This window comes from Scyliorhinus canicula, chromosome 20, assembly GCF_902713615.1.
Source record: "Scyliorhinus canicula chromosome 20, sScyCan1.1, whole genome shotgun sequence".
Lineage (NCBI taxonomy): Eukaryota > Metazoa > Chordata > Chondrichthyes > Carcharhiniformes > Scyliorhinidae > Scyliorhinus > Scyliorhinus canicula.
The window spans coordinates 96481309-96506181 of record NC_052165.1 but is presented as its reverse complement, the minus strand read 5'-3'; the positions used below and the strand labels follow the sequence as shown (position 1 = coordinate 96506181).

At 55.7% G+C, this 24873-nt stretch overlaps 1 protein-coding gene across 1 annotated transcript in view; it reads right to left on the bottom strand.

Moving 5' to 3' along the window:
• LOC119954820 (C-type lectin domain family 10 member A-like) overlaps positions 1-24873 on the bottom strand; it is a 101689-nt gene that overhangs the window by 57237 nt on the left and 19579 nt on the right. The window contains exon 3 of the mRNA XM_038780362.1: positions 22691-22765. Within this exon, the coding sequence (XP_038636290.1) occupies positions 22691-22765 (75 nt within the window). The remainder of the gene's footprint in view (positions 1-22690; positions 22766-24873) is intronic.

The following is a 24873-nucleotide window of genomic DNA, read 5'->3' as shown; positions in this document are numbered from 1 at the left end:
CGCGAGCAGCGTGGGGGGGCACGCCGAGCAGCGTCAGGGGCCACGTCGAGCAGCTTGGGGGGCACGTCGAGCAGCGTGGGGGCACGTCGAGCAGCGTGGGGGGCACGCCGAGCAGCGTGGGGGGCACGCCGAGCAGCTTGGGGGGACGGCGAGCAGCGTGGGGGCACGCCGAGCAGCGTGGGGGCACGCCGAGCAGCGGGGGGGCACGTCGAGCAGCTTGGGGGGCCGGCGAGCAGCGTGGGGGGCACGCCGAGCAGCGAGGGGGTCACGGCGAGCAGCGTGGGGGGCGACGAGCAGCGAGGGGGGCACGCCGAGCAGCGTGGGGGGGACGCGAGCAGCGTGGGGGGGCACGCCGAGCAGCGAGGGGGGCACGCCGAGCAGCGTGGGGGGGCACGACGAGCAGCGTGGGGGACGCGCAGCAGCGTGGGGGGGCCGCCGAGCAGTGTGGGGGGCACGCCGAGCAGCGTGGGGGGCACGCCGAGCAGCGTGGGGGGCGCCGAGCAGTGTGGGGGGCACGCCGAGCAGCGTGGGGGGCACGCCGAGCAGCGATGGGGGGGCACGCGAGCAGCGTGGGGGGCACGCCGAGCAGCGTGTGGGGGCACGCCGAGCAGCGTGGGGGGGCACCGCCCGAGCAGCGTCAGGGGCACGCCGAGCAGCGTGGGGGGGGCCGCCGAGCAGCGTGGGGGCACGCGAGGAGCGTGGGGGGCACGCCGAGCAGCGTGGGGGGCACGCCGAGCAGCGTGGGGGGCACGCGAGCAGCGTGGGGGGCACGCCGAGCGGCGTGGGGGGCACGCCGAGCAGCGCGGGGGGCACGCCGAGCCAGCGTGGGGGGCCGCCGAGCAGCGTGGGGGGCACGCCGAGCAGCGTGGGGGGGCCGCGAGCAGCGTGGGGGGGGACGCCGAGCAGCGTGGGGGGGCCGCCGAGCAGCGTGGGGGGGGCACGCCGAGCAGCGTGGGGGGGCCGCCGAGCAGCGTGGGGGGGCCGCCGAGCAGCGTGGGGGGCAACGGCGCGAGCAGCGTGGGGGGCACGCCGAGCAGCGTGGGGGGCACGCGAGCAGCTGGGGGGCACTTCGAGCAGTGTGGGGGGCACGCCGAGCAGCGTGGGGGGCACGCCGAGCAGCGTGGGGGGGGCACGCGAGCAGCGTAGGGGGGCACGCCGAGCAGCGTGGGGGGCACGCCGAGCAGCGTGGGGGGGGCACGCCGAGCAGCGTGGGGGGGCACGCCGAGCAGCGTGGGGGGGGCACGCCGAGCAGCGGGGGGGGGCACGCCGAGCAGCGTGAGGGGCCACGTCGAGCAGCTTGGGGGGCACGTCGAGCAGCGTGGGGGGCACGTCGAGCAGCGTGGGGGCACGCGAGCAGCGTGGGGGGCACGCGAGCAGCTTCGGGGGGCACGGCGAGCAGCGTGGGGGCACGCGAGCAGCGTGGGGGGCACGCGAGCAGCGTGGGGGGGCACGTCGAGCAGCTTGGGGGGGCACGGCGAGCAGCGTGGGGGGGCACGCCGAGCAGCGAGGGGGGGCACGGCGAGCAGCGTGGGGGGCACGCGAGCAGCGAGGGGGGGCACGCCGAGCAGCGTGGGGGGCACGCCGAGCAGCGTGGGGGGCACGCCGAGCAGCGAGGGGGGCACGCGAGCAGCGTGGGGGGCACGCCGAGCAGCGTCAGGGGGCACGCCGAGCAGCGTGGGGGGGCACGCCGAGCAGCGTGGGGGGCACGCCGAGCAGCGTGGGGGGCACGCCGAGCAGCGTGGGGGGGCACGCCGAGCAGCGTGGGGGGCACGCCGAGCAGCGTGGGGGGGCACGCCGAGCAGCGTGGGGGGGCACGCCGAGCAGCGTGGGGGGCACGCCGAGCAGCGTGGGGGGCACGCCGAGCAGCGAGGGGGGGCACGGCGAGCGGCGTGGGGGGGCACGCCAGAGCAGTGTGGGGGGCACGCCGAGCAGCGTGGGGGGGCACGCCGAGCAGCGTCAGGGGGCACGCCGAGCAGCGTGGGGGGCCGCCGAGCAGCGTGGGGGGCACGCCGAGGAGCGTGGGGGGCACGCGAGCAGCGTGGGGGGGCACGCCGAGCAGCGTGGGGGGCACGCCGAGCAGCGTGGGGGGGCACGCCGAGCGGCGTGGGGGGCACGCCGAGCAGCGCGGGGGGGCACGCCGAGCAGCGGGGGGGGCCGCCGAGCAGCGTGGGGGGCACGCCGAGCAGCGTGGGGGGGCCTGCCGAGCAGCGTGGGGGGGGCCGCCGAGCAGCGTGGGGGGGCCGCCGAGCCGCGTGGGGGGGGCACGCGAGCAGCGTGGGGGGGCCGCCGAGCAGCGTGGGGGGGCACGCCGAGCAGCGTGGGGGGCACGGCGAGCAGCGTGGGGGGCACGCCGAGCAGCGTGGGGGGCACGTCGAGCAGCGTGGGGGGCACTTCGAGCAGTGTGGGGGGCACGCCGAGCAGCGTGGGGGGCACGCCGAGCAGCGTGGGGGGGCCGCCGAGCAGCGTGGGGGGGCACGCCGAGCAGCGTCGGGGGGCACGCCGAGCAGCGTGGGGGGGCCGCCGAGCAGCGTGGGGGGGCACGCCGAGCAGCGGTGGGGGGGCCGCCGAGCAGCGTGGGGGGGCACGCCGAGCAGCGAGGGGGCACGCCGAGCAGCGTGGGGGGGCACGCCGAGCAGCGTGGGGGGCACGTCGAGCAGCGTGGGGGCACTTCGAGCAGCGTGGGGGGGCACGCCGAGCAGCGTGGGGGGCACTTCGAGCAGTGTGGGGGGCACGCCGAGCAGCGTGGGGGGCACGCCGAGCAGCGTGGGGGGGCCGCCGAGCAGCGTGGGGGGGGCACGCCGAGCAGCGTCAGGGGGCACGCCGAGCAGCGTGGGGGGGCCGCCGAGCAGCGTGGGGGGGGCACGCCGAGCAGCGTGGGGGGGCCGCCGAGGAGCGTGGGGGGCACGCCGAGCAGCGTGGGGGGCCCGCCGAGCAGCGTGGGGGGCACGCCGAGCAGCGCGGGGGGGCACGCCGAGCAGCGTGGGGGGCCGCCGAGCAGCGTGGGGGGCACGCCGAGCAGCGTGGGGGGGCCGCCGAGCAGCGTGGGGGGGGGCCGCCGAGCAGCGTGGGGGGGCCGCCGAGCAGCGTGGGGGGGCCGCCGAGCAGCGTGGGGGGCACGCCGAGCAGCGTGGGGGGCACGCCGAGCAGCGTGGGGGGCACGTCGAGCAGCGTGGGGGGCACTTCGAGCAGCGTGGGGGGGCACGCCGAGCAGCGTGGGGGGCACGTCGAGCAGCGTGGGGGGGCACGCCGAGCAGCGTGGGGGGCACGTCGAGCAGCGTGGGGGGCACTTCGAGCAGCGTGAGGGGGCACGTCGAGCAGCGTGGGGGGCACTTCGAGCAGCGTGGGGGGGCCGCCGAGCAGCGTGGGGGGCACGCCGAGCAGCGTGGGGGGGCACGCCGAGCAGCGTGGGGGGCACGCCGAGCAGCATGGGGGGGCACGTCGAGCAGCGTGGGGGGCCCGCCGAGCAGCGTGGGGGGGCACACCGATCGGTGGGCCGTGATTCCCACTCCCGCCGATTCCCGGGTGGCGGAGAATTCCAGCCACGGTGGGGGTGGGATTTACGTCGGCCCCGGGCGATTCCCCGACCCTGCGGGGGGGGGGGGGTTTGGAGAATTCCGCCCCAGGTGACCCTTTGTCGAAGCTAATGACATCGAGAGTGGGAGAATTTCATACTGTAGGGCGGGGGAATGAAAGATGAGTCACAGCCACAGAAACCCAGGGGACAGAGTGTTAATGGCCACAGAAACCCAGGGGACAGAGTGCGAATGGCCACAGAAACCAAGGGGACAGAGTGCTAATGGCCACAGAAACCCAGGGGACAGAGTGCGAATGGCCACAGAAACCAAGGGGACAGAGTGCTAATGGCCACAGAAACCAAGGGGACAGAGTGCTAATGGCCACAGAAACCAAGGGGACAGAGTGCTAATGGCCACAGAAACCCAGGGGACAGAGTGCTAATGGCCACAGAAACCCAGGGGACAGAGTGTTAATGGCCACAGAAACCCAGGGGACAGAGTGTTAATGGCCACAGAAACCCAGGGGACAGAGTGTTAATGGCCACAGAAACCCAGGGGACAGAGTGTTAATTGCCACAGAAACCCAGGGGACAGAGTGTTAATGGCCACAGAAACCAAGGGGACAGAGTGCTAATGGCCACAGAAACCAAGGGGACAGAGTGCGAATGGCAGTCCCCAGAGAGAACAAAAGGTGTGAAAGACCAGACGCAGTGAAACTAACATCAGAGGGTAAACTGTGACAGATGGAGATGTGGGGGGAGGGAGACATGGGGGGGGGGGGGGGGAGAGAGGCAAAATGAGAAAAGGGGGAAAAGCCAAGGGAAGAAAAGGAAAGGAAAGATAAGGGGAAAGAGTGGGGGGAAAATATATTTAAAGAAAGACAATAAATAAATAAAAGGTAAAAGTTGAAATGAAATGGGATGAAAACAAATGGGTCGAGGTGGGGTCGAGATAATCATCTGGAGTTGTTGAATTCAATGTTAAGATACTTTTTTTTAGATATTAGAACATTACAGCGCAGTGCAGGCCATTCGGCCCTCGATGTTGCGCCGACCTGTGAAACCACTCTAAAGCTCATCTGAGACTGGAAGGCTGTAGCATGCCTAACCAGAGGATGAGATGTTCCTCCAGTTTGCGTTGTGCTTCACTGGAACATTGCAGCAGGCCAAGAACAGACATGGTCTGTGACTCATCTTTCATTCCCTCACCCTCCAGTATAACTATCTCCCACTTTCAGTGTCTTTCAGCTTTCACAACTCTGGACTCGAAACGTTCGCTCTTTTCTCTCCCTCCAGACGCTGCCTGACCTGCTGAGATTTTCCAGCATTTTCTCTTCTGGTTTCAGGTTTCAGCATCCGCAGTAATCTGCTTTCATTATCAGTAACCAACACCCACTCCCTCTCTCAGCTCTCCACTCTCGCCCCCTCTCCTGTCCTGCCTTCCCTATTTTAACACCCCCCCCCCCCCCAACCATTTTGCTGAATCCTCAATCCTTCTTAAAGAAGTCAATGAACAGCTTCCACCTCCGAGCGAATCCATCAATTGACTCCGTCAGGACAAGTTGACCTTCTCCAGCCTCAGGAATTCAGACAATTCGCGCACGCACACCGCTCTCTCAGCGGCTCCAAGTCACTCCATTCACATAAGATCAGTCTCTGGGCTAGCAGAGAGGCAACGGCCAAATCGTCGGCCTCTCTCGCCCCCTCGTGGACTCCCGGGTCTTCCGAAACCCCAAATATTGCTACCTCTGAACCCGGGGCCACCTTCACCCCCCAAAACCTCAGATATTATGTCCGCAAACCCCTGCCAGAACCCCTTTAGCCGTGGTAATGTCAGAACCCCCCACCCACCACCCACACCTATCCTCTCCCCCCCCCTCAAAGAAGCGATTAATCCGGGCAGCTGTCATATGTGCTCTCTCGCGCATTCAGCCCCTGCAGGGCCGCGTCTAACGCAAAAAAAGTCAATCCGGGAGTACAGCCGGTGCATGGGGAAAATTCCTTCACCCTCGCCATCCCAAACCTCCCTTCCAATGTGCTCCAAAAACTCCTTTATCACTGCCGAGATCGTCAGCGATCCTGGGCTCAGCCAGTCCAAACACAGCTCAATAACCGAGTTACAATCCGACCCCCAAGATCAACCTGTTCGAGTCCAGGTCAGGAATCTTCCCCAGCACCCGCCTCATGAAGCCTACGTCATCTCAATTTGGGGCCTAAACATTTAGCATGACCATCGACATCCCCTGCAGCCTCCCACTCACCTTCTCCCTTCCCAAACAAAACAACAACCCCATCCCCCCCTCCCCTATTTCTATCTCCTGACAACCCCCCCCCATTGCATTGCCGTTAACGAGCCCGCCCAGATGGTATGCTGGTCCCTGCCAAAGGCCTCCAAATCCCCCACCCCCCCAACATCCCTCCACCCCCACCCCCCCCCCCCCCCCCCCCTCCATGCTCTCCCAAAAAGCAGAAAAGGTGCACTCACCCTTGACCCTCCCCCCATGGAGGGCCCTCCAACCGACCCCCAATCAAAACCAAAGGAACATTTCAAAGGGACACTTTTCCTGAGAACATAGAATCATCCTCACAAACTACTCCAAAGTTCAATGTCCTCCTTCTCATCAACTCCCCTTCAATGTCCTCCTTCTCATCAACTCCCCTTCAATGTCCTCCTTCTCATCAACTCCCCTTCAATGTCCTCCTTCTCATCAACTCCCCTTCAATGTCCTCCCTCATCAACTCCCCTTCAATGTCCTCCCTCATCAACTCTCCTTCAATGTCCTCCCTCATCAACTCCCCTTCAATGTCCTCCCTCATCAACTCCCCTTCAATGTCCTCCCTCATCAACTCCCCTTCAATGTCCTCCCTCATCAACTCCCCTTCAATGTCCTCCTTCCCATCAACTCCCCTTCAATGTCCTCCCTCATCAACTCCCCTTCAATGTCCTCCTTCCCATCAACTCCCCTTCAATGTCCTCCCTCATCAACTCCCCTTCAATGTCCTCCCTCATCAACTCCTTCAATGTCCTCCTTCTCATCAACTCCCCTTCAATGTCCTCCCTCATCAACTCCCCTTCAATGTCCTCCCTCACCAACTCCCCTTCAATATTCTCCCTCATCAACTCCCCTTCAATGTACTCCCTCATCAACTCCCCTTCAATGTCCTCCCTCATCATCTCCCCTTCAATGTCCTCCCTCATCAACTCTCCTTCAATGTCCTCCCTCATCAACTACCCTTCAATGTACTCCCTCATCAACTCCCCTTCAATGTCCTCCCTCATCATCTCCCCTTCAATGTCCTCCCTCATCAACTCCTTCAATGTCCTCCTTCTCATCAACTCCCCTTCAATGTCCTCCCTCATCAACTCCTTCAATGTCCTCCCTCATCAACTCCCCTTCAATGTCCTCCCTCATCAACTCCACTTCAATGTCCTCCCTCATCAACTCCCTTCAATGTCCTCCCTCATCAACTCCCCTTCAATGTCCTCCCTCATCAACTCCCCTTCAATGTCCTCCCTCATCAACTTCAATGTCCTCCATCATCAACTCCCCTTCAATGTCCCCCCTCATCAACTCCCCTTCAATGTCCTACCTCATCAACTCCCCTTCAATGTCCTCCTTCCCATCAACTCCCCTTCAATGTCCTCCCTCATCAACTCCCCTTCAATGTGCTCCTTCCCATCAACCCCTTCAATGTCCTCCCTCATCAACTCCCCTTCAATGTCCTCCCTCATCAACTCCTTCAATGTCCTTCTCATCAACTCCCCTTCAATGTCCTCCCTCATCAACTCCCCTTCAATGTCCTCCCTCATCAACTCTCCTTCAATGTCCTTCCTCATCAACTCCCCTTCAATGTCCTCCCTCATCAACTCTCCTTCAATGTCCTCTCTCATCAACTCCCCTTCAATGTCCTCCCTCATCAACTCCCCTTCAATGTCCTCCCTCATCAACTCTCCTTCAATGTCCTCCCTCATCAACTCCCCTTCAATGTCCTCCCTCATCAACTCCCCTTCAATGTCCTCCCTCATCAACTCCCCTTCAATGTCCTCCCTCATCAACTCTCCTTCAATGTCCTCCCTCATCAACTCCCCTTCAATGTCCTCCTTCCCATCAACTCCCCTTCAATGTCCTCCCTCATCAACTCCCCTTCAATGTCCTCCCTCATCAACTCCCCTTCAATGTCCTCCTTCCCATCAACTCCCCTTCAATGTCCTCCCTCATCAACTCCTTCAATGTCCTCCCTCATCAACTCCCCTTCAATGTCCTCCCTCATCAACTCCCCTTCAATGTCCTCCCTCATCAACTCCCCTTCAATGTCCTCCCTCATCAACTCCCCTTCAATGTCCTCCCTCAACAACTCCCCTTCAATGTCCTCCCTCATCAACTCCCCTTCAATGTCCTCCCTGATAAACTCCATCGCCTCCTCTGGCGTTCCAAAATAATATTCATGCTTCTGGAAGATCACCCAGAGGCGGGCTGGGAGCAGCAGCCCAAACCTCACCCCCTTCAAAAGAGGGCAGCCTTGACCCAATTAAACTCGGCCCTCCTCTTCGCCAAGTCCGGGCTCAGGTCTTGGTCCATCCGCAGCTGGTTCCCCTTCCTGGCACTTCCTCATCTGCCTCGCCCACTGAAGAATCTTCTCTTTATCCAGAAAACAGTGCAAAGTACGACCACTGTCCTTGTCGGCTCGCCCACTTTCGGCCTCCTCGTCAATGTCCTGTGTGCTCAGTTGACCTCCAGGGGGCCGGTCAAAGGCTCCCCTCCCCCATCAACTACATTTTGGCCGCGTACATGCCGGCTTCCGCACCGTCGATTTTTCCGGGCATCCCCACAATCCTCAAATTTTGCCTCCTGGAGCATTTCTCCAGATCCTCCACCTTTTCCTTCAGCCTTTTTTGGGTCTCACGCATCACCCCCACTTCAGCCACCAACGAGGCCAATCGCTCCTCGTGCTCCCCCCCCTCCCCCTCCCACTGCCTCCTCCATTTTCCACACCGCCCAGCCCTGGGACTCTCCCTGCCTGCTTCAATTAGCTCCACCACTTTGGCCAGGTCTTCCAGGGCCTCCCTCCTCTGCTTTCAGATACCTCACCAGCTGCTCCGTTGACCACTTGGGGGGGGGGGGGGGGCAGAACAGCTACTTTGCCCTCCGCCATCTTAACTTGTGACGCACCTGGAAGGCTCTCCCGTTCCAGCAGCTGTTTTCTTCTTGCTCCATCCCAGTTCGTGGATCCATCCACCAGCCACACCAGAGGAGTTAAACTTCTCCAGGTACTCCTACATCTCTTTCCATCCAAATAACTTTGCCCTTCAGACAGGGAAAGGACCGAAAAATACCACCTTTAGAGGGAAGCCACCAAATGTCACTCCATGGTCGCCATCGCAAGTCGTGATCACACCTTCTGGATCAATCTTTTATGCGGCGCTTCTGGAAGTCTAGATGCACCATATCCACAGGTACAAAACACTGAAGCAGGTTTGTAAAGCGTGACTTACCCATCATCAACCCATGCTGACTCTGGTGGATTGAGCTTGTCTTTCCAAATGTTCAGTCATCTCCTCCTTAATGACTGATTGCAGCAACTTCCCCACCACAGAGGTATATAGATATATAGAGAAATACAGCACAGAACAGGCCCTTCGGCCCACAATGTTGCGCCGAACTTTTGTCCTAGGTTAATCATAGAATTTTGGACAATTTTTCATGGCCAATCCACCCAACCTGCACATCTTCGGACTGTGGGAGGAAACTGGAGTACCCGGAGGAAACCCACGCAGACTCCACACAGACAGTGACCCAAGTCGAAATCGAACTTGGGACCCTGGAGCTGTGAAGCAATTGTGCTATCCACAATGCTACCGTGCTGCCCTTAAGAAGCTAACCTACACTCCATTATTCTACCCTAATCCATGTATCTATCCAATAGCCGCTTGAAGGTCCCTAACTTTTCCGACTCAACTACTACCACAGGCAGTGCATTCCATGCCCCCACTACTCTCTGGATAAAGAACCTACCTCTGACATCCCCCCTATATCTTCCACCATTTATTTTAAATTTATGTCCCCTTGTAATGGTGTGTTCCACCCAGGGAAAAAGTCTCTGACTGTCTACTCTATCTAGAGTAAAGGTCAAGCTAACCGGCCGATAGTTTCCTGCTTTTTGCTCGCTCCCTTTTTTAACAGGGGCATCACATTAACGCGTTTCCGATCCACCGGGACCCTTCCAGAATCCAGGGACTGCTGAAATATCGGAGCCAATGCATCCACAATCTCCGCTGCCACCTCCCTTAATACCCTAGGGTGCAGACCATCGGGCCCCGGAGACTAATCTGCCTTTAACCACACCAATTTATTCAATACCGTCTCCCTAGCGCTGGTTATTGCACCAAGTTCCTCTGCATTAACTAGGTTTTGGAAATGTTTTATTATCTTTTACCGTGAAGACAGGCAGAATATTGTCTCATTGTCTCCGCCATCTCTGTGTTCCCCATTATTACCTCACCACTATCATCCTCTAAAGGGCCAACTTACTTCAGCTACCCTCTTCCTCTTTATGTACTTATGGAAGCTTTTGGGTTTAGTGTTTATGTTTTCTGCTAGTTTTCTTTCGCAGTTCATCTCAGCTCTTTTGATTTGATTTTTAGTAGCCTTTTGCTGAACCGTAACGTCCTCCCAACCCTCCAGCTTACCATTAGCTTGTGCAGCATGGTATGATCTAGTTTGTGGCTCTATATCTTCCTTGGCTTCCTTGTTCAGACAGGGAACATTTTTCTCCCTTTTACAATTCCTCTTCCTCTCAGGAATATACTTTAATTGAGAGGTGTTTAACATCTCCCTCAACATCCACCATTGTTCCTCAACGGCCCTACCCTCGATTATCTGAGCCCGGTCTATTTGGGCCAACTCTTTCCTCAGACCTGTATAATTACCTCAGTCCAACGTTAAAACTCTAGTATGGCACTCTGTCATCTCTTGCTCAATCTGCATTTGAAATTCTAGCATGTTGTGATCACTCCTTTCAAGAGGATCCTTAACAACAAGACTATTTATCAAACTTTCCTTGTTATACAAAGCTACATCTAAAATTGTCTGTACGCTGTTTAGCTCCATAACATACTGCTCAAAGAAACAATCCCTCATATACTTTATGAAATCTCCCACGAGGCTGCTCTTGTCAATTTGATTAATCCAGTCAATATACATATTAAAATCGCCCATGATTACCATTGTGGCCTTCTCACAACCCTCACCATGTCTTGCTTCATACTATGCTCCACTTTGGAAATATTGCTCAGGGGCCTGTAAATTACTCCGACCCAGTTTTTTATTTGCACGCAGATCGATTCAACATTTTGGCCCTGAGTGCCAATATCATTTCTCAATATAGCCTTGATGCCATGTTTAACCAATAAAGCAACTCCACCTCTTGTTCCATCCTGTCTATCCTTTCGAAATACTGAGTACTCTTGAACATTCAGCTCCCAGTCCCGGTCCCCCTGCAACCATCCCCACCAAATCATACCCATTTGTCTCTACTTGTTCTGTCAGCTCATTGACCTTATTCCGAATACTACGTGCATTTAGGTACAAAGGTTTTAGAGTATCCAATTCATTTTTTCCAATTCAGGGAAAATTTAGTGTGGCCAATCCACCTAGCCTTGCACATCATTGGGTTGTGGGGGCGAAACCCACGCAGACATGGGGAGAATGTGTAAACTCCACACGGACAGTGACCCAGAGCCGGGACCGAACCTGGGACCACGGCGCCGTGAGGCCACAGTGCTAACCCACTGCACCTCCTACTGATTTGTCTATCTCTTGCAGGATTTTTATGTGCACTACGCCGTTCACACATTCTGACCTCCTTTATTAATCTCTGAGAACACTCAGTCTCACTCCCAACTTCCACTCCCACAGTCACATTATATATATATATATATATATTTTTACGTTTCTTTCATAGATCATAGAATTTAGTGCAGAAGGAGGCCATTCGGCCCATCGAGTCTGCACCAGCTCCTGGAAAGAGCACCCTACCAAAGGTCAACACTCCACCCTATCCTCATAACCCAGTAACCCCACCCAACACTAAGGGTAATTTTGGACACTAAGGGCAATTTATCATGTCCAATTCACCTAACCTGCACATCTTTCGACTGTGGGAGGAAACCGGAGCACCCGGAGGAAACCCACGCAGACACGGGGAGGATGTGCAGATTCCGCACAGACAGTGACCCAAGCCGGAATCGAACCTGGGACCCTGGAGCTTTGAAGCGATTGTGTTAACCACAATGCTACCGTGCTGCCCAGTTGTTCGACTGGCCCTGCCTGTTCATTCTATTAACCTCTACCATCTCCTCACCTACTGACCTGCTGCTCTTGTTCCCATTAACCATTGTACGCCTTGTAGCTTTACCCCCCCCCTCCCCCCCCCCACCACCATTTGCGAGTTTAAAGTCTGAGACCACCTTCTTACCCTTTTCCACTGGAACACTGGTCCCAGATCGGTTCAGGTGGAGCCCATCCCAACGGTACAGATCCCTCCTCTCCCAATACTGATACCAGGGACCCGTGAAATGGGTCTCCTCTTTCCCACACCACTCCTTTAGCCACATGTTTACTTCCCTAATTTTCTCATCCCTATGCCAATTCGCACATCGCTCGGGTAACGATCCAGAGATTCGAACCCTTGAGGACCTGTTCTTTAGTTTTGTTCCTAATTCCTGTTAATCCCAAAACTGGTTCTCTTTCCTAGTCTTGCCTATGGTGTTTGTCCCAACGTGGACAACAACAACTGGATCCTCCTCCTCCCTCGCCAATATCCTTTCAAGCCTGGGACCAGACAGGCAACATACTATGCGGAATTCTCAGTCCGGCTTGCAAAGGATAGAATCATAGTATTATGGTATGGGGAGCACACGGCTCACTCTACAGGTGTGGTACAGCAGAAATGGATAGTAATTTTTAAAGCAAAACAATGTTTATTCTATGAACTCAAGTTAACCTTTTTAAAACAAATAGTGAATATCTTAGCAACCATTAATTCAACATACCCCCCCCCCAAAGACTACAACACTAAGTAACCCTTTTAAGATGTTCTTTTAACATCCAAAAGACTTAACAAACCCTTAAACAGGAGCACATTAGGTTTACATTCAATACTGAGACCTTTTACAAATCTGGGTTCACCAAATGATTCATAGATAGTCTTTGAGATGGCAGCCTTCAGATGCAGCTCACTGAAAAACACAGACACACCCAAGCTTTTTCTCAAACTGAAACTAAAAAGCAGAAGTAGAGCTCAGCTCCACCCACACTCTGGTATCACTCCAGCAACATGAGCAGCTCCATTTCTTAAAGGTACATTTCTTAAACACCCATTTCTTAAACGTACTCTCAGACGACAATAGAAAATTACAGTGCAGAAGGAGGCCCATTCGGTCCATCGAGTCTGCACCAGCCCTTAGAAAGAGCACTCTACCCAAGCCCACACCCCCACCCTATCCCCGTAACCCAATCCAATCCTTTTTGGAACTAAAGGTAATTTAGCATGGTCAATCCACCTAACCTGCACATTTTAGGACTTTTTACATAGAATTTACATAGAATTTACAGTGCAGAAGAAGGCCATTCGGCCCATCGAGTCTGCACCGGCTCCTGGAAAGAGCACCCTACCCAAGGTTAACACCTCCACCCTATCCCCATAACCCAGTAACCCCACCCAACACTTTGGGCAATTTTGGACACTAAGGGCAATTTAGCATGGCCATTACACCTAACCTGTACATCTTTGGACTGTGGGAGGAAACCGGAGCACCCGGAGGAAACCCACGCAGACACGGAGAGGATGTGCAGACTCCACACAGACAGTGACCCAAGCCAGAATCGAACCTGGGACCCTGGAGCTGTGAAGCGATTGTGCTATCCACAATGCTACCGTGCTGCACCCAGACACAGGGAGAATGTGCAGACTCCGCACAGACAGTGACTCAAGCCAAGGGAATCGAACCTGGGACCCTGGAGCTGCGAAGCAACTGTGCTAACCACTGTGGTACCATGTCCCCTCCCCCTAACGTAGCGGGTATCTGAGACCACAAGAAGGATGTCTGGTGCCAGCAGCTGGTTGGAGGTCACGACATGAACAAAACTGTGCACAGGCAAACCTGCTATCAGTTTCCCGAATTATAGAATCCTCTGCAACTACCACTTGTCTTTTTGCTCCCTCCTGCTTCAAAGCGCCCAGGTAACTCTCCCCCTCCCGGAACTGCCGCGGTGGGTCTCCGAAGCTCAGACTCCAGCTCGTCAATTCTGAGCTGAAATTCCTCGCGCAACAAACACTCGGGCAGGTGTGGTCGCTGCAACTTGCAATGGGATCTGCCAGTTCCCACATCGTGCAGCCGCAACACATCTGCCCAGCCACCTCTGTTGTGTTCTGTGATATGGCCGTTGCAATGAGGTATAGGGAACATCCAATTGTTTAACTAAAAGGCGGTTTATTAACACACACACATGGAAAGATAACTGACAGATTACTAGGCTGACAATAATTACTGTATGAATTCTACTGGAACTATACTAACTGCGACTATCCTCTTGTACGTCTTACTACCAACTGGCAGGTATCTCAGGTCATGTAAAGGGTGTCTGGCGCCACCAGCTGGTTGGAGGCCACATCATGAACGATCTACAAAACTATGCATATCACCACATCACCCTTCCTTTGGAAATGCTAACGTTAATACTTAAATGTAACGGTGCCTTACAAAAACATGATTTATCTATGATTATTTTACACATGTTATGGATATATATATATACACAAAGGTGTTTCAGACAATGTGATATGCCTGATGATCGTGTCTCTGGTGCATAGCTAATTGTACATCTGCGACAGCATCGCCTTGTTGACCTTCTGGGCTCTCATCTTCCCGACGTCGCCTTGCCTCTAGAATAACGATTTTCTTGCTGGTCTTTTTTTGTTTAACACTGTGTTTAGCCTCTTGATTCGATGGGCCTTGAGAACCGGTTTCTTTGCCTGTCGCGCCTGCGTCACCAGCTTCTATATCTTTTCAACGCGATGCCTTTTTATTCGTCGTTGTGTACTTTCACTTTCTGGATTGTCGGCCACATTGCCGATGTTTTCTTGTGCATTGCCACAGGTGGACCCACGCTATCCTGTACCAGCCTCCCCGAACAGGCGCCGGAATGTGGCGACTAGGGGCTTTTCACAGTAACTTCATTGAAGCCTACTCGTGACAATAAGCGATTTTCATTTTTTCATTCATTTTTCATCCCCCACTCTCCTTCTCTTCCTCTTCTTCTTTGCCGGAGGGATCCTGTGACGATGCCTCCTTTTCTGTTTGGTCTTGGTTGCACCCATCCTGCTGCTGGAGAGCACCATGGGAGTGGTTACTTGTGGATCACCTGTAGAGACGTCCAGTGCCGGCATGCTTGTGAGGGACTGCGCAGCCGTGATCAAGGCTGCATCTTCAGTGCCATGCTGCGGAGCCTGGCGTCTAGTGTCTGAGTTGGCTCCACTTCCCCAACGTTGGGTGTTGCTCCTTCATCCTGATCCTAAGCTTGATGGCTCATCATCACTGGAAGTGATAATGTTTGCATCATCTTCTGCTGAAGGGACCACTCGTGGCTCACCCTCGTCTGATTGTATGAGGTACGTATCGTCTGTAGTTGTGGAGCTGCCGATAGATACAGTCATCTGCTCCTCTAGCACGCCGTTTGGTCTTGAATATCAGGGAGTCCTCGACCTGAACCATTTGGTGGACCTGAGATGATTCACCGTATGCTTCTGGGGCCGGTTTCTCCAGGATGGGGACAATTTCTTCCGTTATCAGTCAGTTCGGAGCCGAAGTGTCTGCTCTTGCAATCTCGCTCTCAGTCTTTGAATGCTCCATCGGAGAGGTTTCATAGTCATCAGCGGGTTTTTCTGCAGAACCTTTACTCCACACTCCATGCTCTAGAAATTCAGGAGGACTGAAGAAGTTAAGAAAGAATCATTTGGCACGGTCTCCAGAACTGTTTTACCAGCACTCCGACCCCGTTGCTTCGGCTTTGCGTTGGCGGTTTTCAGTGTGACGTTTTCTTCCTTTCTTCCAGTCGATCTGGCACCCTGTGCATCCAGTGCTTTCTGGTTTCTCAAAGAATGAGAAATCAAACTCATCAGGCCGCGATCCCATCCGGTTTGGAAACGTGACTACCTCATTTGTGAAAGACTACTTGAGCTGAAACACATTGGCTGGTTCAGGCTCTGAATATTTAACGTTCACATCTTGCAGATGCTTTAATAGGGGCTCATCATGCTCCTGTATCCTCCCACTGAGGATATACACGTTCTTGAAGACTGTCATCAGAAGTTTGGAATTCCTCCGGCTTTTCCATCTCTTTATCTGATACGTCGTCCTCCGCCTTGACTTTCGCTTGCTTCTCATCGTATAACTGCGCCTGCACGTCTTGTTGCAAATCACTGTAATCTTCTGTCTCCTCGCTGTCCAGGAGATACAGCCGCTCAGCTAAGTCCAAGGCTTCACACGCAACCGTTCCTTTGATGGGCTCGCTGTTCATGTCCACGATGGAAAACGGTACGAGGTGAGTTTTCTCGTGCACCCATAATTCGAGCTCACATACACCCAGCATCTCGATCTCCTTCCCACTGCGGTCCATGAGCAGTCTCGGTTGATTGATGGCTTCCCTGTTTAACCTGCAGCCCATGCAAATCGGACAGACTGAGGAGGTTGGCCCTCATTCCCATGTCAGGGTCGCATTTGATTAACGTGTCGTTCAGTATCACCAGGCTCGCCCAACTGGTTCTGATGGTATTGGGTTTATCACTACCAGGATCAAAATTAGTGATTAATACTTCTTCACTTTTTATGATTCGACTCATCATGACCTTGGTTGAAATGGTATCAATGAAGAGCTGTTCTTCCGGGACATCTCATCGCGTTAACTGATCTTGTTTGGTCCACTGTAGGACACCAATAGCATTGTTTTGCAAAATGATTTGTATGGCTGCTCTTGGAACATACTTTTCCATATGTTGGACATTGCCTTGGCCCTTGATTGCCGCATCTCTGGCATAAAATGGCGGACCCGGTCAGTCACTTAAAATGGCCGCCTGTACTGAGACCACATTTTTTATTGAACTGCGTCACAGTGCTGATGGCTCTGGCGTCCTCTCCTATATTGGCGGCAAAATTGAGCGTGCTCACTCGCATGGTAGATGGAAATTTTCTAACTTCAGGTCTTCCTCCCGTATCAATCTCTCACGGAGTTTACCATTCCATATCACAATTTGGTCGCCGATCATCGATAACTTTAGATTACTGAAATTGCAGGACTGGGCCTTCAGCCTTAAGTCAGTTACAAAGCTATCAAAATATTTGCCTGGTTTTTGGGTACGCCTACGAAGTATGTATCTTTCAAATGTTTTGTTTTCCTTCAGGGAGCAATGCCTTTCGAAGGACTTTATCACCTCGTTGTAACAGGGAGCAGACTGGCGCAGTGGGAGAGTACTGGGTCCATAACCCAGAGGTCGATCGATCCAAATCATTCACTGCTATTTATTTTTTGTGGGTGGCACGGTAGCATAGTAGTTAGCACGGTTGCTTCACAGCGCCAGGGGTCTCAGGGTTCGATTCCCTGCTGGGTCACTGTCTGTGTGGAGTCTGCACTTTCTCCCCGTGTCTGCGTGGGTTTCCCCCGGGTGCTCCGGTTTCCTCCCACAAGTGCCCAAAGACGTGCAAGTTAGTGAATTGGACATTCTGAATTCTCCTCCCGTGTACCCGAACAGGCGCCGGAATGTGGTGACTAGGGGCTTTTCACAGTAACCTCATTGCAGTGTTAATGTCAGCCTACTTGTGACAATAATAACAATTATTATTATTAGCTCGATTTCCTCTTCGCTATCAAAAGCTAAGGTATTGTATATTTCTATTGCTGGAGGACCTGCTACCGTGAGCAGCAATGCAGTACGCCTTTCCTCAGGCTGTGTATGCAGGCCAAGGGCTGAAACATAGAGTCTAAATTGCTGCTTGAAAACGTGCCAGTTACCCCGAGACTTGAAGCTGGTGGAGTGCCTTCAAACCTTCCATCCCAAATTTCACTATTGTTTGTTGCGTTGAGTTGCAGATAGCCACAGTTCACCAAGTCTGAGAAAGAATCTTCTCTTTTCGTTCTTCGGCCTGTTTCTCTTTGTCTTCTCTGTTGTTATCTTTAAACGTTCTCCACTCCTGGTACCATGTTGTGTTCTGTGAGATGGCCGTTGCAATGAGGTACACAGAACATCCAGTTGCTTAACTAAACGGTGATTTATTAACTCACACACGTGGAAAGGGAACTAACAGGTTACTCTATAGACAATAATTATTATGTGAATTCTACTGGAAATACTCTAACTGCGACTATCCTCTCGTATGTCCTACTACCAATCTCAGGTCACGCAAAGGATATCTAGCTGGTTGAAGGTTGCATCATTAACTATCTACAAAACTGTGCACAGGCATATCACCACAATCTCTGGTTAGTCAATTAATATATTATTTTCAAATTTCGCACAGATTGCCTACCAGCCAATCAGGTCACAGCTTTCCAGTGACGCGACTTTTTCAGTTTATTTTTCAGCTTCAGGAATCCCCGATACTCACGCTGTGATGCTCCGCCCTCCGAGACTGCCCCCCCTGGAGACTAGGCCGCAAATCCCCCGAGGTAAGTTAATTATTTACTCACCGCGCTCAGCTGCGCTCCTTGTAAACACCCAGCTTCCCCTTCACTCTCTTTGAGGACAGGTAGGAATTGAAAAGAGCACCTTGCTCCCTCCCCACCGAACTCCCTCAGTCACAGAACTCCCACTTCAGCGCTCTGATGCAGCCCAGAGTCAGAACTCCCTCGGGGGGGAGGGGGGGGGGGGGGGGGGGGGAATGTGGAGAGTGGGTTGTCAGTTCTGTTACCTGTTGCCGAGGTCTGACTTTTGTATTTTTGTACATGTGAAAAATGCCTTCAATAAAAATATTTCTTTTTAAAAAATGTACGCAGTCCTCTATTGACTATTAATTTTATCAGGACTTCTGCAATGTATTCCTCCTTTTCTACTGTAAATACTGAGGCAATTGTTCAACATCTCTGCCATTTGCCCATTATTACTGACAATATCTCCATTTTCAGCTTTTAGAGGGCCCACATTGCTCTTCACCACCCACATTCCCTTTATATAACCATAACATCTCACTCACTGATTTTTATAGTCCGTTTCATGCTTCCTTTCATAATCCCTTTTAGTATCCCTTATACTGCTTTGTGATCCTTTGATAGTCGTTTCTTTCAGTTTGATGCTGTCTTTTAGTTGTTCATGGTTGTTTTTCTATGAAGTGGAGCGGGATATATACACTTCCTCTGTATCTCGTTAATTGTTGAAATATTCCTCACAGATCTCCAGTTGTTTGACTGACTAACAGACCTTCCCAGTTTACCGTGGACAGTCTGTCTCATTCCGTTAAAGTAAGCCTCGCCCAAGCCAAAATACTGCTATCTGAATCACGCTTTTCACATTCAGAAGCTACACTGAATTCAATCACGTTGTGATCACTATTTGGACACAGTTAGGTTACGAATCCAGTAATTAAATTGGGCCCCTACTCATAACGAAATCGCATATTGCCTGTTCCCTTGTTGCATCTGGAACATATTGCAGCAGGAAACTATTCCGGAAACAATCCAGAAATTCACTCCCTTTCTGCTTGTCTGCAGTTCCCAATCTACGTGTAAGTTAAAATCCCCTATTAATCCCCCCATTAATACTCTGCCTTTGCTACACGTTTGCCTAATTTCTGTATTTATACAATCCAGCACCTCAGAACCTCTACAGTGGGGTCGATACACAACACCTATTAAAGTTATAGATCAATTTTGGTTCCTCAGTTCCACACATTTGATCTCCACTGGATACTTTCCCCTCATTATATCCTCACCAGACAGCTGATAGCATTTCCAATCAGTAATCACCCCCTCTGCTATATTCTCTGTGTTAAACGCCGCATTGTCAGGGGGTCAGTGCTGAGGGAGTGCCGCATTGTCAGAGGGTCAGTACTGAGGGAGTGCCGCACTGTCAGAGGGTCAGTACTGAGGGAGCTCCGCACTGTCAGAGGGTCAGTACTGAGGGAGTGCCGCACTGTCAGAGGGTCAGTACTGAGGGAGTGCCACACTGTCAGAGGGTCAGTACCGAGGGAGTGCCGCACTGTCAGAGGGTCAGTACTGAGGGAGTGCCGCACTGTCAGAGAGTCAGTACTGAGGGAGTGCCGCACTGTCAGAGGGTCAGTACTGAGGGAGTGTCGCACTGTCAGAGGGTCAGTACTGAGGGAGTGCCGCACTGTCAGAGGGTCAGTACTGAGGGAGCACTGCACTGTCAGAGGGTCAGTACTGAGGGAGTGCCGCACTGTCAGAGGGTCAGTACAGAGGGAGCGCCGCACTGTCAGAGGGTCAGTACTGAGGGAGTGCCGCACTGTCAGAGGGTCAGTACTGAGGGGGTGCCGCACTGTCAGAGGGTCAGTACTGAGGGAGTGCCGCACTGTGGAGGGTCAGTACTGAGGGAGTGCCGCACTGTGGGAGGGTCAGTACTGAGGGAGTGCCGCACTGTCACGGGGTCAGTACTGAGGGAGTGCCGCATTGTCAGGGGGTCAGTACTGAGGGAGTGCCGCACTGTCAGAGGGTCAGTACTGAGGGAGGGCCGCACTGTCGGAGGGTCAGTACTGAGGGAGTGCCGCACTGTCAGAGGGTCAGTACTGAGGGAGTGCCGCACTGTCAGAGGGTCAGTACTGAGGGAGTGCTGCACTGTCAGAGGGTCAGTACTGAGGGAGTGCTGCACTGTCAGAGGGTCAGTACTGAGGGAGTGCCGCACTGTCGGAGGGTCAGAGTTGAGGGAGTGCCGCACTGTCAGAGAGTCAGTACTGAGGGGGTGCTGCACTGTCAGAGGGTCAGTACTGAGGGAGTGCTGCACTGTCGGAGGGTCAGTACTGAGGGAGTGCTGCACTGTCAGAGGGTAAGTACTGAGGGAGTGCTGCACTGTCGGAGGGTCAGTACTGAGGGAGTGCTGCACTGTCGGAGGGTCAGTACTGAGGGAGTGCCGCACTGTCGGAGGGTCAGAGTTGAGGGTGTGCCGCACTGTCAGAGAGTCAGTACTGAGGGAGTGCTGCACTGTCAGAGGGTCAGTACTGAGGGAGTGCTGCACTGTCGGAGGGTCAGTGCTGAGCGAGTGCTGCACTGTCAGAGGGTCAGTACTGAGGGAGTGCCGCACTGTCAGAGGGTCAGTACTGAGGGAGTGCTGCACTGTCGGAGGGTCAGTGCTGAGCGAGTGCTGCACTGTCAGAGGGGCAGTACTGAGGGAGTGCTGCACTGTCAGATGGTAAGTACTGAGGGAGTGCTGCACTGTCGGAGGGTCAGTACTGAGGGAGTGCTGCACTGTCAGAGGGTAAGTACTGAGGGAGTGCTGCACTGTCGGAGGGTCAGTACTGAGGGAGTGCTGCACTGTCGGAGGGTCAGTACTGAGGGAGTGCCGCACTGTCGGAGGGTGAGAGTTGAGGGAGTGCCGCACTGTCAGAGAGTCAGTACTGAGGAAGTGCTGCACTGTCAGAGGGTCAGTACTGAGGGAGTGCTGCACTGTCAGAGGGTCAGTACTGAGGGAGTGCTGCACTGTCAGAGGGTCAGTACTGAGGGAGTGCTGCACTGTCAGAGGGGTCAGTACTGAGGGAGTGCCGCACCATCAGAGGGTCAGTACTTAGGGAGTGCAGCATTGTCAGAGGGTCAGTACTGAGGGAGTGCCGCACTGTCAGAGGGTCAGTACTGACGGAGCGCTGCACTGTCAGAGGGTAAGTACTGAGGGAGTGCCGCACTGTCAGAGGGTCAGTACTGAGGGAGCGCCGCACTGTCAGAGGGTAAGTACTGAGGGAATGCTGCACTGTCGGAGGGTCAGAGTTGAGGGAGTGCCGCACTGTCAGAGGGTCAGTACTGAGGGAGTGCCGCACTGTCAGAGGGTCAGTACTGATGGAGTGCCGCACTGTCAGAGGGTCAGTACTGAGGGAGCACCGCACTGTCAGAGGGTCAGTACTGAGGGAGTGCCGCACTGTCAGAGGGTCAGTACTGAGGGAGCGCTGCACTGTCAGAGGGTCAGTACTGAGGGAGCGCCGCACTGTCAGAGGGTCAGTACTGAGGGAGCGCTGCACTGTCAGAGGGTCAGTACTGAGGGAGCGCCGCACTGTCAGAGGGTCAGTACTGAGGGAGCGCCGCACTGTCAGAGGGTCAGTACTGAGGGAGTGCCGCACTGTCAGAGGGTCAGTACTGAGGGAGTGCCGCACTGTCAGAGGGTCAGTACTGAGGGAGTGCCGCACTGTCAGAGGGTCAGTACTGAGGGAGTGCTGCACTGTCAGAGGGTCAGTAGTGAGGGAGTGCCGCACTGTCAGAGGGTCAGTATTGAGGGAGTGCCGCACTGTCAGAGGGTCAGTACTGAGGGAGTGCCGCACTGTCAGAGGGTCAGTAGTAAGGGAGTGCCGCACTGTCAGAGGGTCAGTATTGAGGGAGTGCCGCACTGTCAGAGGGTCAGTACTGAGGGAGCGCCGCACTGTCAGAGGGTCAATGCTGAGGGAGCACCGCACTATCAGAGGGTCAGTACTGAGGGAGTGCCGCACTGTCAGAGGGTCAGTACTGAGGGAGCGCTGCACTGTCAGAGGGTCAGTACTGAGGGAGTGCTGCACTGTCAGAGGGTCAGTACAGAGGGAGTGCCGCACTGTCAGAGGGTCAGTACTGAGGGAGCGCTGCACTGTCAGAGGGTCAGTACTGAGGGAGCGCGACACTGTCAGAGGGTCAGTACTGAGGGAGCGCTGCACTGTCAGAGGGTCAGTACTGAGGGAGCGCTGCACTGTCAGAGGGTCAGTACTGAGGGAGTGCCGCACTGTCAGAGGGTCAGTACTGAGGGAGCGCGACACTGTCAGAGGGTCAGTACTGAGGGAGCGCTGCACTGTCAGAGGGTCAGTACTGAGGGAGCGCGACACTGTCAGAGGGTCAGTATTGGGGAGTGCGGCACTGTCAGAGGGTCAGTACTGAGGGAGTGCCGCACTGTCAGAGGGTCAGTACTGAGGGAGTACTGCTCAGGGGGCACAGGGATGTAAATACTTACAAATCACCAAGATTAGGAGAATTACACTGGTTACGATGGTGGGTATTAGTCCTTGTACTCTACGCCTTAGCTCCTCTGTAATAAAAAACAGGACATCGTCATTAATTCAGATCGCTGGAAATTCCTGATCGCATTAAAATTTTACACATTTATAAATTATCACCTCGTCACACTTCCTCCACACAGCCCCCAAACCCCGGGAATCCCCACCCCCTCCCCAAAACCCCGGGAATCCCCACCCCCCCCTCGCCAAAACCGCGGGAATCCACCCCCCCCTCCCCAAAACCCCGGGAATCCACACCCCCCTCCCAAAACCCCGGGAATCCACACCCCCCTCCCCAAAACCCCGGGAATCCCCACCCCCCTCACCAAAACCCCGGGAATCCTCACCCCCCCTCCCCAAAACCCTGGGAATCCTCACCCCCCCATCGCCAAAACCCCGGGAATCCTCACCCCCCCTCCACAAAACCCCGGGAATCCCCACCCCCTCCCCAAAACCCCGGAAATCCTCACCCCCTCTCACCAAAACCCCGGGAATCCCCACCACTCCTCCCCAAAGCCCCTGGAATCCTCACCCCCCCTCCCCAAAACCCCGGGAATCCTCACCCCCCCCATCCCCAAAACCCCGGGAATCCCCCCTCCCCACAACCCCGGGAATCCACACCCCCTCGCCAAAACCCCGAGAATCCTCACCCCCCTCCCCAAAACCCCGAGAATCCCCACCCCCTCCCAAAAACCCCGGGAATCCTCACCCCCCTCCCCAAAACCCCGGGAATCCCCACCCCCTCCCAAAAACCCCGGGAATCCTCACCCCCCCTCCCCAAAACCCCGGGAATCCCCACCCCCCCTCCCCAAAACCCTGGGAATCCTCACCCCCCTCCCCAAAACCCCCGGAATCCTCACCCCCCTCCCCAAAACCCTGGGAATCCCCACCCCCCTCCCCAAAATCCCGGGAATCCCCACCCCCCCTCCACAAAACCCTGGGAATCCCCCCTCCCCAAAGCCCGGGAATCCCACCCCCCTCCTCACCAAAACCCCGGGAATCCCCCCTCCCCAAAACCCGGGAAACCCCACCCCCCCTCCCTAAAACCCCGGGAATCCACCCTCCCCAAAACCCCGGGAATCCCCCCTCCCCAAAACCCCGGGAATCCACACCACCCCCTCAAAACCCCGGGAATCACCACCCCCCCCACAAAACCCCGGGAATTCCCCCTCCCCAAAACCCCGGGAATCCCCAACCCCCCCTTCCCCAAAACCCCGGGAATCCCTCCCTCCCCAAAAGCCCGGGAATCCCACCCCCACTCCCCAAAACCCCGGGTATCCCCACCCCCCCCTCCCCAAAACCACGGGAATCCCCACCCCCCTCCCCAAAACCCCAGGAATCCCACCACCCCCTCCTCGAAACCCCGGGAATCCTCACCCCCCCTCGCCAAAACCCCGGGAATCCCCCACCCCCACTCCCCAAAACCCCGGGAATCCCACCCCAGCCTCACCCAAAACCCCGGGTATCTCCACCCCCCCCTCCCAAAACCACGGGGATCCCCACCCCCCTCCCCAAAACCCTGGGAATCCCCACCCCCTCCCAAAAATGCCGGGAATCCTCACCCCCCTCCCCAAAACCCCGGGAATCCCCACCCCCTCCCAAAAACCCCGGGAATCCTCACCCCCCCTCCCCAAAACCCCGGAATCCCCACCCCCCCTCCCCAAAACCCTGGGAATCCTCACCCCCCTCCCCAAAACCCCCGGAATCCTCACCCCCCTCCCTAAAACCCTGGGAATCCCCTCCCCCCCCTCCCCAAAACCCCGGGAATCCCCACCCCCCCTCCACAAAACCCTGGGAATCCCCCCTCCCCAAAGCCCGGGAATCCCACCCCCCCCTCACCAAAACCCCGGGAATCCCCCCTCCCCAAAACCCCGGGAAACCCCACCCCCCCTCCCTAAAACCCCGGGAATCCACCCTCCCCAAAACCCCGGGAATCCGCCCTCCCCAAAACCCCAAGAATCCCCACCCCCCTCCCCAAAACCCCGGGAATCCCCCCCCCCCTCCCCAAACCCGACTCCCCCCTCCCCACCACCCCCCAAAACCCCGAATCCACCCCCCCCCCCAAAACCCCCCGGAAACCCACCCCCCTCCCCAAAACCCCGGGAATCCCCACCCCCCTCCCCAAAACCCCGGGATCCCC